This window comes from Magallana gigas, chromosome 1, assembly GCF_963853765.1.
Source record: "Magallana gigas chromosome 1, xbMagGiga1.1, whole genome shotgun sequence".
Classification (NCBI taxonomy): Eukaryota; Metazoa; Mollusca; class Bivalvia; order Ostreida; family Ostreidae; genus Magallana; species Magallana gigas.
The window spans coordinates 55,928,225-55,941,334 of record NC_088853.1 but is presented as its reverse complement, the minus strand read 5'-3'; the positions used below and the strand labels follow the sequence as shown (position 1 = coordinate 55,941,334).

Below are 13,110 nucleotides of genomic sequence, written 5' to 3'. Positions count from 1 at the left end.
ATGTAAGTATCCAAAGTGATACGGGACTCAAATGTCTGATGGCCAGATGTTCAAACGTCCGCGCTAAAATTTGATGGCGTGGCAAGCCAAATTTAGAATGTTCACAACGAGGTTCACTAGTAAATCTCTACAATACGGCGTTCATTTATTGTTCATTCTACGTTGACAGCAACTATGCTTTCAAGTTGCAGCAGTTCAGACAGAGAGTTTGCTAAAGTGGGTGTTAAGATGACGGACAAAAGGTGACTGACAGATATTGATGCGTATTTAAGTGACGGACATAAATTGGTGCGTGGTAAGGTGACGGACAGATCTTCGTGAGACAATCGAAATGTAATGCAACTATCGGAATTCGGTGCAAACATTTAACTTTGAGTCTAATTTAAATCTTCATATAGGAAGGACCCCCCACATTTGTGAAGTTTTCGCGAACGCATATGTACATTTTACAAATATTATCAGTAATATTTTTATTGCTCTTTCACCAAAAGACCAAACCCTGTTTGAAAGCAGATTCAGAAATTTTTCTCTGTATCTGTCAAACACAACCATCAGAGAAGACGGGTTTATGTGTTTTCACGAAAACGGAGAAGTAAACGGTTCTAACCTAACACTGACAGTACGTTGTGAAGGAACTGGACAATTTGTGATCTTTTACAACAGCAGGGAAAGTAAATCTCCAGGAGACGGGTTTTCAGAGGAAGCTTATATTGAGCTTTGCGAGGTTCAAGTGATCGGTAATTATTTGCTGTTTTCTTGTAAAATTTTATTGAAAAAAGTTTACAGGAAAAAATATTCAATGAAATAATATTAACAAAGTCATAGTTTGATATAATTTAATGACTTAATTTCTATTCATTTCCTTTGAACAGGTTGCCCCCTCGGTTTCTGGGGTCATGGCTGTTCCAAACAATGTCCTAAAAACTGTCTTGAACACTGTAGATATTCCACAGGTGAATGCATTGGAATCTGTTCACAAGGTTTCACCGGAAAATCATGTGAAAATTATGAACGAGGTAAATATCTATTTTTTCCGTTGATGGCTACCTTCCGTAAGATGTAATTTCTCCCTGGTACAAAGGTGACATATAAGAAAAAAATTTGGTTAAATGTAACCGCATTCTATTTATGTTGACAGTAAATATGGCTCTACATCGCCCAACCTTTCAGTTGAATACAGTTTCTGAAAGACACCCAAGTTCCAGACTTGTTGACGGTAAACAGAGTGAACTACATATTAACAACAACCAGTGCTCCTCAACATGTAATTACCAGTGTTATGCTATGTGGAGAGTGGATTTACAGAACACCCGACGGATTGAACGTATTGTTGTTTACTCGAGAACGGATAACGTGGAATGGGGTAAGGGAAGAATACATTTAAATTTTAAAATCGGCGAATCAGTTAAATTGTCCTTACAAAATGTACTAAAGAAAGAAGGAAAGGAAACTCGATGTGTCAATTCGAAAACACATATTAAGATTTAAAACAACGAGTAAAGACTAATAAACAAAGGATATATATTTGCTTAGTGATTTTACAAATCGGCAAGTATATTTCAAACAAATCGCTAAATAATGAGGAGACCAATTAGGTATTGTACCAAACTAGGCATATGTGTATTTCTATATTTATATAAGATAAATATAGAAATACACATAAACTTATGCATACTTTGCCAAAAATATTTTCCTAGCTCGTTTCATTTACTATTTCATGTTTTGTTCTATTATACTTAAAAAAGCAACAACTTACCAGCAAGTTGTTAAGAATAGCATTATTATTTTCACTATCTTTATTTGCTTTGCTTAAAATTAATATTGTTAATGTTCATTTACAAGTCTGTATGTTCTCTTTTATTTTGTACATATGCATCGAAAATCCGAGATTAACATTTACATTTTTTTACCTGATACACAAGAACGTCATATCTATACAAAACAAACATATACTTTGCTTCTGGAATTGTTTTTGTATTTCTTAAATAATACACAGGTTAAGCTTTTATAATTTGTATCTTTCTGTGTGAGCATCCTGATACATATAATTGAATTAACTCCTGCACAATTACTGTAGTACTGCTCTTTTGCAGGCAAAAATAACATAACTTGGTGAAATATGACGTAATGTCAATTGTTTCATTCACTTCATTCAGTTATCTACTACCTAAATATCGGTGACATTTATCAAGAGAGCAGTACCATGGTTATCGTGAATGGGTCTATACATACTAATGACGTAACTTTTGTAGGCGAAAATAACGAATTTGCTCGAAAATTACTCGGATTTTCTATCATCGTGTCCAACACAACCGATCTCAGAGATGGCGTTGTTTGTTATGATAATACGGATTACAACATCAGTACAACTCCGTCGGTGGTGGATATATTCTGTTCCGTCGTTGGACGGTATGTTATATATTACAATGAACGACTACCAGGAGTCACATACCCGGAACTCTACAGTCAGTACGCCTTTGCTGATCTGTGTGAAGTGGAGGTTTACGGTAAAAAAAAAAAATAGCAAACCATTGCTAGAAATTTTAGTTTTATTAAAATTGGTTGTATTCTGTAATATAAAATTAAAATACTGTGAAATCGTATTTGTACGTTGGTTCAATGTTCGTGTGTAGCCAAAATATTCCCAGTTCGTAGTGACGTAATTTTGTTGGTTGCAAGTTTTATTTCGTAAATAAATAAAAACGTTCGGTGGGATGTTTATTCGTTTGCAAGCCACGAACATTGGTCCCCCACAAACGATGACGATTCCAACGTACATTAAACTATGGTAAAAATGTCATTTTTTAATATTGTAAGTCATTACTTTTTAAAAATAAAAAAATCAGAATAAATACGCGTAGGTAGAAATTGTTGATAAAAATATCGTATTGTTTAAGGATCAGTGCTTAAAGTTCTCCTTTTCTGTAAGGAGTAGGTTGAGTACTGGGCCTATTTCTATTTGATATTTTAGGCTGTCCCGTTCCTGGGTATGGACATGAAGACTCTGCTTGCACAATTCCTTGTTCTCAGATGTGCAAAAACTGTATGTATTCAGTAGAAGCCATGCATGACTTTTTTTAATGTAGACTAGTTTAATGGTTAAATAGTCTTCAGAGGCAGATACACATAAACATTTAATTCAAGTGTTCTTATAAGGTGAAAAAGGATCTTGAAAAAGAATTTTTAGATTTAATTTTTATTAATATATATTTTGGTTTAATGCATACATGTTTATGGCATCATTTCTATAAAAATGGTATGTGTAACGGGATGAGCGGAGGCTACTCCAAACAACAACAAGACATCTTAAATTTAACAAAATTTAATAACAAAAAAAATAAGAGAAAGAAAGAAAAAATAGAAATATAAACACTAAACCACACAAACACTCACACACCTTTCACTCAACAAGAAAAAATATGATGTTTATACAAATGACCAAAAATATATTAGAAGAGTGTCCGAATCTCCGGGGCTGTAGTCCTGGACCAACTACGGACAACCACAACTAGAGTAGTTTCGTCACCACAATCATCATCATCATCATCGCCATCATAATCATAATAGACATCATCGTCATCACCATAATCATCTACTTCATAATCATCACCGACGTCACCATGAACGACATCATCTACATCATCTTCATCGACATGACCATCATCATCGTCGTCATCATCACCATAACATCATCGTCGTCATCAACATCAACATCGCATCGTCATCGACTTCACCATGAACGACATCATCTACACCATCATCATCGACATGACCATCATCATCATCGTAGTCATCGACATCATAACATCATCGTCGTCATCAACATCAACAATATGACACTACAATAAGTGTACAAGTGACACCATAACACCATAATAAAAACAATATTGTATAATACATCATATAAGTATCTCACTGATAGTATCAAACTATGATAATGTATAAATAGTATTATATTAAAGGCAACATCTCAAAATATTGTAAGTATATGGTAACTAAGTTATTTGTTTACAGTAAACAATATGGCGTCTGAGACTTCCGGTGACGCACTTCCGCCCAAGTAGTTAAGTGGAAAAAGTGACAATAAATTGTAAAATAAAATAACGCATAGAAAATAGCCCTTTAAATCACCGTTTCTTTATACAGCAATAGCAAAAACTGTACTATAGAAAAAGACGAATTCCATTTAAACACTCTCGCTAAAGTCACACATCAGTGAACACACAGGTAACTCTACAGTGAACAATGGTCAAGGTGACTTTATAGGACGACTGCGTAATACTAATAAAAAGGCAAAAATTTACAAATAAACTACACCAAACTAAATAAATACTTACCACGGTCAGCTATCCGTGTCCGCGTCAAATGCTGAACTTGTGAAACTAAAACATGCCACACAGGCTTCTAACACGATACCCCCTTCACACACTAAGCACGTCTTTATTGCTGGACAGCTCGGCCGGGTATATCTTAGCGCCTATTGTTAGCGTCGGCCAAGCACGTTGCAAAGAATTATGGGAAAAATAAAATCGGGTGTGTTCGATATGAACAGTGATTGTCACAGTATGCCTTTGTCATAATTAGAGTTTAATCTAAATTTAATAAATAATTTTAAGAGAAAGTCTCACACAAAAGGGTTTTGAAAGAAATTGTCATGTTTAAAAATCTAAGTAATCTATTTTTAATTGATTTGATATTAAATAATAAACAGTTAAACCAACAAGAAAACTTGTACATTACATAAACAATGAGTTCGGAAAACAAACACCTTAATAAAGATTATAACGTCAGAATAAGGGCCATTTCGTAAATAAGTGTATAAGTGGTCACAGATTCCATCATGCAGTAAAATTTGTACTTTGTCACTATTTTTTTTCGTCACATTTCGGAGGTTAAAAAAAGACAAAAAGAATTTTAACTTGGTGGAAAATGTATCTTAAAATCAATAAATATAAGTTCAAAGTAAACAAACGTTTGCAGATCTGGAACATTTGAGCTACATGAAACAAACTTGGCTGTCTTCGCCATTTGACGGAAGTAGCGACAAGGCGGTTGATGGTAGATTCACCTCTCGAAGCATATCTGACCAACAATGCACAATATCTCAGCCAAATGCAACAATCACGTGGTGGGTTAACCTTGGAAAAGTTTACATGATTGACCACATCGTAATGTATTTTCGGACTGAAAACCTCGAATGGGGTAACTTGAGTTTTATATTTAAGTTTGACATCAAATGCAATTTAGGTCGATTCGAATGTGATGTGATGTTGTTTGTCACAAAAATACAATGTAACTTTCGTCTTTAAAAGGTATCAATAATGGTTATACGGCAGCCTTTCTCGGGTTTTCGCTTTACATTTCGAACACCACCGAGAAGGAAGACGGAATCCTATGTCACCACGATACAACATACACAAGACAAACCATTCCTGATCACGTGTCTATTGAGTGTCCCTACCATGGACAATACGTCATCTTCTACAATGAGCGACTACCTGGAGTCACCTATCCTTCCGGTTATTCTTCCAAGGTTTATGGCGACCTCTGTGAAGTAGAGGTATATGGTGAGTCTTTTTTTGCCCGCCAACATAGTAGGTTACCTTATTCACTGTTTATGGTTAGTTTTCCTTTCATTGTTTCAAATTTATTTTTTTTTCGCTTAAATTGTTTTAAAAACAACAACTTTTTTCACAAGTTATAATTAAATATTTGCTTTATTTTTCTGTTTTACTTTTTAAAAAAATTTAAAGACTTGTTCATGTAAAATATATATTTTTTAAATATGCTTAATTTTAAAACCAAAAACTTTTGATTCATACATAAAATCAAAGACTTTATGATACAACTTGAATTGAATTAAGATGTAACATTATAGGCGCGTTCGTTTTGAGACTAAATATTCGCAAATTTTTTACTTTTTGTTGCTAAGGTTGTCCCAGTCCTGTGGCGGACATTTCCCAGTGTTCAAATCCATGCCCTGATAATTGCGAGGAATGCTTTCCTGGAACAGGATATTGCATTAGATGCAAGCGTGGATTTGAGGGCATTGCCTGTGAAATGGGTTAGCTTTTTTTACTCTGAATTCTTAAACGCAACTTATATACATGTACCAAAGGAGCATGTTATGCAGATCACATTTTTCTATTCGTCTTCCTGGGTCTGTATCTGAGTTTTGCCAAGTTTTGAAAGCTCTAGAAATTTGATCTCATACAAGAACTTTCGAGTCTTCCATTCTGAAGGGAGACCCAAATTATAAAAATCTGTGATCAGTCTGTTAAAAAAAGTAATGATGATAAAAAAAATAACGACGTGAGAAGGTGTCTGACCCCTCCCTCTTCTTTTTAAACAATTTTAATAGGCACATATATCTTATAAGGAGGACAAAAGAAAATCGTGTCTTCTTGCAAATGAAAGGTTTATAAATATTAGGTGAATGGCATAGTTACGTGAAAAAAAACCCACCTTTCCTGACCTTGTATATTTCGATTTTGTATGGCAGGGTTTCAGCCTGTTTGCAACACTAAAGGTGGTATGGGACACTTGTCGATATTAACATTAAAATCAAAATGGATAAAAAGTACACGAAAAAAGTACTTTCACTGGTTTAAAACCTCCAAATTTACAATTTTTGATCAAAAAATATGTTTTAAAAAAATTTTGGAAAGGCTAAATTCTAAAAGCTTAAAAGCCCCAGCAAGATTCGAAATTAGGATAAACAGATTTAGAATTTAGGTTCCAACCTATCGCGCTTTGCTGCTAGGAAGAAACTTTTTAAACTTGATTTTATTGTGTATTTCGAAGTACGTCACAACATGGGAGTATTACATACCTACTTGATCATTTACATCAGTGTCTATTCTTAACACCAGTGTCTATTCTTAACATCAGTGTCTATTCTTAACACCAATGTCTATTCTTAACATCAGTGTCTATTCTTAACACCAGTGTCTATTCTTAACATCAGTGTCTATTCTTAACACCAGTGTCTATTCTTAACATCAGTGTCTATTCTTAACACCATTGTCTATTCTTAACACCATTGTCTATTCTTAACACCAGTGTCTATTCTTAACACCAGTGTCTATTCTTAACATCAGTGTCTATTCTTAACACCAGTGTCTATTCTTAACATCAGTGTCTATTCTTAACACCAGTGTCTATTCTTAACACCATTGTCTATTCTTAACATCAGTGTCTATTCTTAACATCAGGGCATGAGTACTCCTTTTAGTAGGTATCGCCCCTGAAAGTTTCTTAAGTTTGTTAAAACACTTACAACTTTTAAACCTTACATCGTAGGGTTATCAAACCTCCTTAAAATAAATGTTGACCTTTAGCAGTCAATGTAACATAATGGTCAAAAGTCAAGGTCAAACCAAAAAATCCCATATTTAAGTTTTTTTCTGTCTTTTTTATAAAGTTACGCAGAGAGAATGTTTTATTAATCATATTGCAACAAAATCTCTATTTGTTCTAGAACAATTAGTCTACTAGTTTTAAACTTGATTTTATTGTGTATTTCGAAGTACGTCACAACATGGGAGTGTCACATACCTACTTGATCATTTACATCAGTGTCTATTCTTAACACCAGTGTCTATTCTTAACATCAGTGTCTATTCTTAACACCAGTGTCTATTATTTACATCAGTGTCTATTATTTACATCAGTGTCTATTCGGGTTTGCTAACGCTGGGACCTGTGGAACGTTTCAAAGTAGACTGCGTAATGTATTTAAAATTTATGTTGAAAATACAAGTATTGCGAAAATTAATTTTTTTAATATAAATTTGAATGTCTAATGGCTCCTTATTCATTTGTAGAGACACAGTATGAGTTCTTGTTCTTGAATGTACTTTGAACCGACTCAATTCATTTAAACTCTTTATTATAATAATATTTACTTCCAGTATACAATGTATTTATAGAAGTATCCTGACAAAAAAGATTCTTAATTACTAATTAATAAAGAAGTATCTTATTACTAGTATTTCAGTTCATTTACTAAACAGAAATATATATTTTCGAAATACAATGTTTATTATTTTTTCGAAAAGTACACTGATACCTCCTGTAATGCAACCACGTACATGTAAGTGTCAAGCCATTTTTGACATTTGAAAACTGTTGATCTCCATTAAATCTACTTACAATTTAACCCCTGATAAGACAACGTTGAAATACAACAATCTTAAATTCAATATCATAAAAAAGAAATCATGCTTCATTTTGTAATCGTACTACATACAACTTCTTAAAAAAGAAAAAGATTTAATTGAAATTTGTAAATGTTGATTTACTGTTCCCATGGTTACTAAATAAGCAGCCAATTTTTAAAGACTCCATAAACATTAAACAAGATTATTTTAAACAGAATCATTTTTTAAATATGTATGAGGTTTACAATTTGATGAATCACAATTCTTATGTATTAATGATTATATTATTTGATCTCAATATATCCCATCAACGAAAATCTATTGATCATTTGTTGACTATATAAATCTATTTTTTTTTGTAGTTTGCCAGGCGATGATAAAAAAATATAGCATAGAAAGACACAACAATTATACCGGATCATTGGAGGATCTACACACTTCTAAGGGGGTGACATTTTTCGGTGATTACAGAGTAAGCATCGATATGTTCTTGACAGAGGAGTCTAAAAACGTTGCTAGTATATCCTTTACTGTACACAAGACAAGCGATGTCATGGTCACTACTGTAGAAGGTCGTGACTTCAGAGGACTGGCGGTAAGATTCTTTAAGATACTATGGTTGGATGTAATGTTCATCTATATTGTTAGTTAGATCAAATGTACAAAATCATATTTTGGTTTGCCACTCATCATGTCAAGTCCACAGCAGGAGACAAATCTTAGACTTATGCAATTTTTGAATCGATATGCTCTTGACATCTAATAAATTACATCTAAACTGCATTATCCTTGATTTTTTACTTTTAATTTTGAAACATTATTTACAGTTTTACTTTTAGTTATGAAACATTATTTGTATGCCTTTTTTAACATTAATATATCAATATAGAAACATTCAGTCAATGTAAATTTTGTTGATATGCAGAAAAACATTTCACCACTGCCACAATATTAAATCTGTTTGTTTTTTTAATTTTGAGGACATATCTAAACGAGATTCATTTATAAACATTTTGATAATCCTCTTAGTATTAAAAAGGCTGTAATTTTAAAATAATGCGATTAAAATAATCACTTTTTTTGAAGTAAATTTCAAAATAATAATTGATTTTTTTTCTTGTTGATAATGTATTCTGTTTTTTACCGGTAACTCGGCATTGTTAGCATGAAATTGATCGAATAATTCAGCTCTATCTATTCTAATTACATATCTTTTCCTATACAGTTCAACAGGGTAACCAAAGAAAAAGAGCACTGGGATATGACAGTACCTACTAGCATATTTTCCACCGCTTATCTTGTTAGTATTGGACCGTTAGCTAGGCCTAGCTTCACTCTTTCCAACCTGAGACTTCCTCTTCGAAAATGCTACAAAAACACAAGATAGACGTGAGTACAGCATTTTTACAATTAAAAGGTTATACCCCTAGAACTGATATCAATATCTAAGCCCGTAATAAGACTATACATAGATATGAATTAACAAAGGTCGCAGATATAGATATACACATATATATAATAGAATCTTTTTCGTCTTTTTTTCAGAACAACGCTTAAACAACCTTACATGGAGAAAGGACCAAGACAAGGACTTTTACGCCTATACATCATTCCAAAGTATATCTTTCGATAACATTTCGATGTACAAAAAGTATATATATTTGAATAAATCGTCTACATATTCAATTTTAAGCGATTTTATGATCCAATAATTTGTTTGTCAATTTGGCTATTTAAATATGACTTGCTATTAAATCCTTGTGACGACAGCATGAAATAAGTGTTTTGATTGTCACTACTATCTGTCTTCTTGATATGCTTTTTTATAAATTAAAATCAGCCACCGTATTCTTATTTAAAACAATTTAGCATTTTTGGCACAGTTTTTCGGGCTGTTTCTGATGTTTGCCAACATTATCTTTTTTTAATTTGATAATAACATGTAACAATTGTGCATCGTAGGCATACTATTAAAGAGTTTGTTTAATTTCTTACCTACTTTTCATGCTAATGTTTATCAGTAATCCGTCAAGACTGACCCCTTTTTCCAAGTTATTTATTATCTTTAAATTATTACAAATAATGAAACGTTGTGAGTGTAGAAAACGGTAAAGCGTGAAAAATTGGTATTAATGCAAAATTATACACGGTATTAACCATGTACAAACTCAAAACATGCAAAATGATACTACAAAACCTATATAAACCTATATAAACTTAACATTGACGATATTGGAACAAAATAATTATAAACTCTAGGTAATTTTTATAAAGATATACCAATTCATGAATTAAACTAATTTCTTCCTGTCTCAATCAAAAAACCAAGTAAATGTCTTGTCTGTAATCTTCCGAGCGAAGTCTTCTGACATTTGATACATATAACTTTATTAAAACATACATCCCGAATTAATTAAAACAAGTATAACAATATTGATTTGGTTCATTGTTTTGGCGGTCAACGAAACTATCCATCGGATCTACCGTAATAATTTTGATTTGTTAAGCTTTAAACTATTATATGTTTTTAACGAAGAAATATCAGTTTATTTTATCTGTTAGATTTCGTATATGTATTATCTGATATTTATATATGGAGCTTTTCTTTTTAAACAGACCAGTGTAGTTTCAAAATTGTCAGGACCAACGATTCCTTTTAATAAACATAGGTAATCACAGATTACAAAGCTCACCGAGACGAGACATCACCCATATGAGACTTCACCTTTATGAGACCACCTTTATCATATTAAATGAAACTCATACTTTATGATCTTGGATATTCATGGATTCTGTTTTGACAAAATATCGTATATCATCTGTAAAAAAATTGTATGATAATCATATGTTCATATGTTAATCAATACAATAATATAAAATTTAATATTGCATCCTATCATATTTTCAACATATATCATATAATACAATAAAATACCATAATAAACAATGATGAGATATGATATTGTAATGTATGATATGACATTGTATTGTGTTATATGTTATTGTATTTGATCACATAATACAATATTATAATATATAAAACAATATAGTATTATATTACAATATCATATTACATAATATATCATAACATTGAAACATATGATATTATATTGTATAATATAGTATGATATTGTATGATACTGTATCATTTTTAAAACATAATATGATATTGTATCATATGATACAATATAATTTGATACAAAATTGTATCATATCAAATGATACAATATTATTTGATATAGTAAAAAATATAATACAACATTATATAAAACATATTATATCATATGATACAATAATATATTTTAAAATATCATACAATACAATTTCATGTGATGTGATAATATATCATATAATAAACCAATGTCATATTATACAATATCGTATAATACAATATTATATAATATCACTGTATCATATTATACAATTTCATATGATTTAATTCTATATAATAAAAACTAAAATCATATAATACACTATCGTATGATACAATATTATAGAATATACAATATTGTATCATAGGATACAATATTATATTTTGAAAATATCTTATGGAATAGTATCATGTGATAAAATAATAAGTTAATAATACAATATAATATTATACAATATTGTATCATAATATACAATTATACTATACATAACGATATCATGTTACAATATCATACCATAAAATACAAAAAAATGATACAATATTATATTGTGTGATATAACTTTTTATAATATTACATATGATATTATATCAAACAATATTGTTTCATACCATACAATACTATATCAGAGGAATCATGTTATATCTATCTATCGAGCAGGCTTGAGAGAAGTAGGAGATTTCTTTAGCATCCCTGATAATGGAGATCAGGCTCTGCATCTGAAGCAACCTCTGCGTTTCATTTATAATATAGTTAAATCAACTATGCAAGCTATCATCTATAAAACATGTGACCTGTTCCAAAAAAACTAGACCTCATCCAGCATCCGAAACCTATGGCTCAGATTCAGCATTCAAGCCTGTCCGGTGCATCAGTATACATGAGATGCATCTCCATGCAAGTTTGGTGAAGTTCAGACCAGTAATAACTAAGATATCATCATCAGAGGGCACTAGCAATTAAAACCTTAACCTGCTCCAGCATCCGCAACCTATGGCTCAGATTCAACATCCATGTCTGTCAGGTGCATCTGTATCATAAGACACACTATCCATTCAAGTTTGGTGAAGTTAGGACCTGTAATAACTAAGATATTTTTAGCATCCTTGATAATGGAGATCAAGCTCTGCATCTGAAGTTTCCTCTGTGATTCATTCATATTACAGTTTAATCAACTATGCAAGTTTGAAATAGTACTATTTATATAATAGTGTTGTGTTGTGCATGTACTATGCCTAAATAGTAGTCAGGGTTTGATACATGGTGCACGAGCCGGAGGCGAGTTCACTATGTATCAAACCCTGACTACTATTTAGGCATAGTACATGCACAACACAACACTATTGTTATTATTATGCCAACTGTTGAATATACTGACGTGCTTTGCTATAAGTAGCTCTGACGTTCGAGTGTTGACAAGTCCCTTAAAATAATCACTGGAAAAGCAAGCGTTTGTTGTTGTTTTTCAAATTACGTGTAATTAATTGATTTGATTGTTTATTTAATCAACAAGTTGTTGTACAATAAAAAGTCAACAAAGGTTTATGTTCTTTTCAAGAAATAGAGAGACTTTTGGCCTTACCGAGAAAACTCGAAATGTTTAGCAGACGAAATCTCAGTGAATTTTTTTTTCTTGAACATTCTTTATCAAGCGTCATTTAAAAAAGCGTTTTTGTGACTCTCATGTAGAATTTCTTTGAAAAATGTTCAATCAATTTGTTCAAAAGTTTATAGGAAACTTTAACTTTAAAATAGCCGTCAATAATGAAGTTTTTTTTTGGAAAAATGAATAATTTTAA

The 13,110-nt window shown here is 31.7% G+C and overlaps 1 protein-coding gene across 1 annotated transcript; it reads left to right on the top strand.

The window, feature by feature from the left end:
• The first annotated feature begins 787 nt into the window (after positions 1 to 787).
• LOC105347407 (uncharacterized) lies at positions 788 to 9,922 on the top strand. Its single transcript, XM_034460568.2, has 10 exons — positions 788 to 1,016; positions 1,139 to 1,363; positions 2,253 to 2,507; positions 2,972 to 3,043; positions 4,981 to 5,202; positions 5,313 to 5,567; positions 5,933 to 6,064; positions 8,525 to 8,757; positions 9,388 to 9,551; positions 9,708 to 9,922. The coding sequence occupies exons 2-9, from the start codon at positions 1,144 to 1,146 to the stop codon at positions 9,547 to 9,549; spliced, it is 1,551 nt and encodes a 516-aa protein (XP_034316459.2). The 5' UTR covers positions 788 to 1,016; positions 1,139 to 1,143; the 3' UTR covers positions 9,550 to 9,551; positions 9,708 to 9,922.
• Positions 9,923 to 13,110: the final 3,188 nt, after the last annotated feature.

Excerpts from the sequence above, each read along its gene's own strand:
- LOC105347407 (XM_034460568.2), top strand. The coding sequence starts at position 1,144 with ATGGCTCTACATCGCCCAACCTTTCAGTTGAATACAGTTTCTGAAAGA. Across the intron at positions 1,364-2,252 it reads AACGGATAACGTGGAATGGG|GCGAAAATAACGAATTTGCT; the intron begins GTAAGGGAAGAA and ends TAACTTTTGTAG. Across the intron at positions 5,568-5,932 it reads CTGTGAAGTAGAGGTATATG|GTTGTCCCAGTCCTGTGGCG; the intron begins GTGAGTCTTTTT and ends TTTGTTGCTAAG.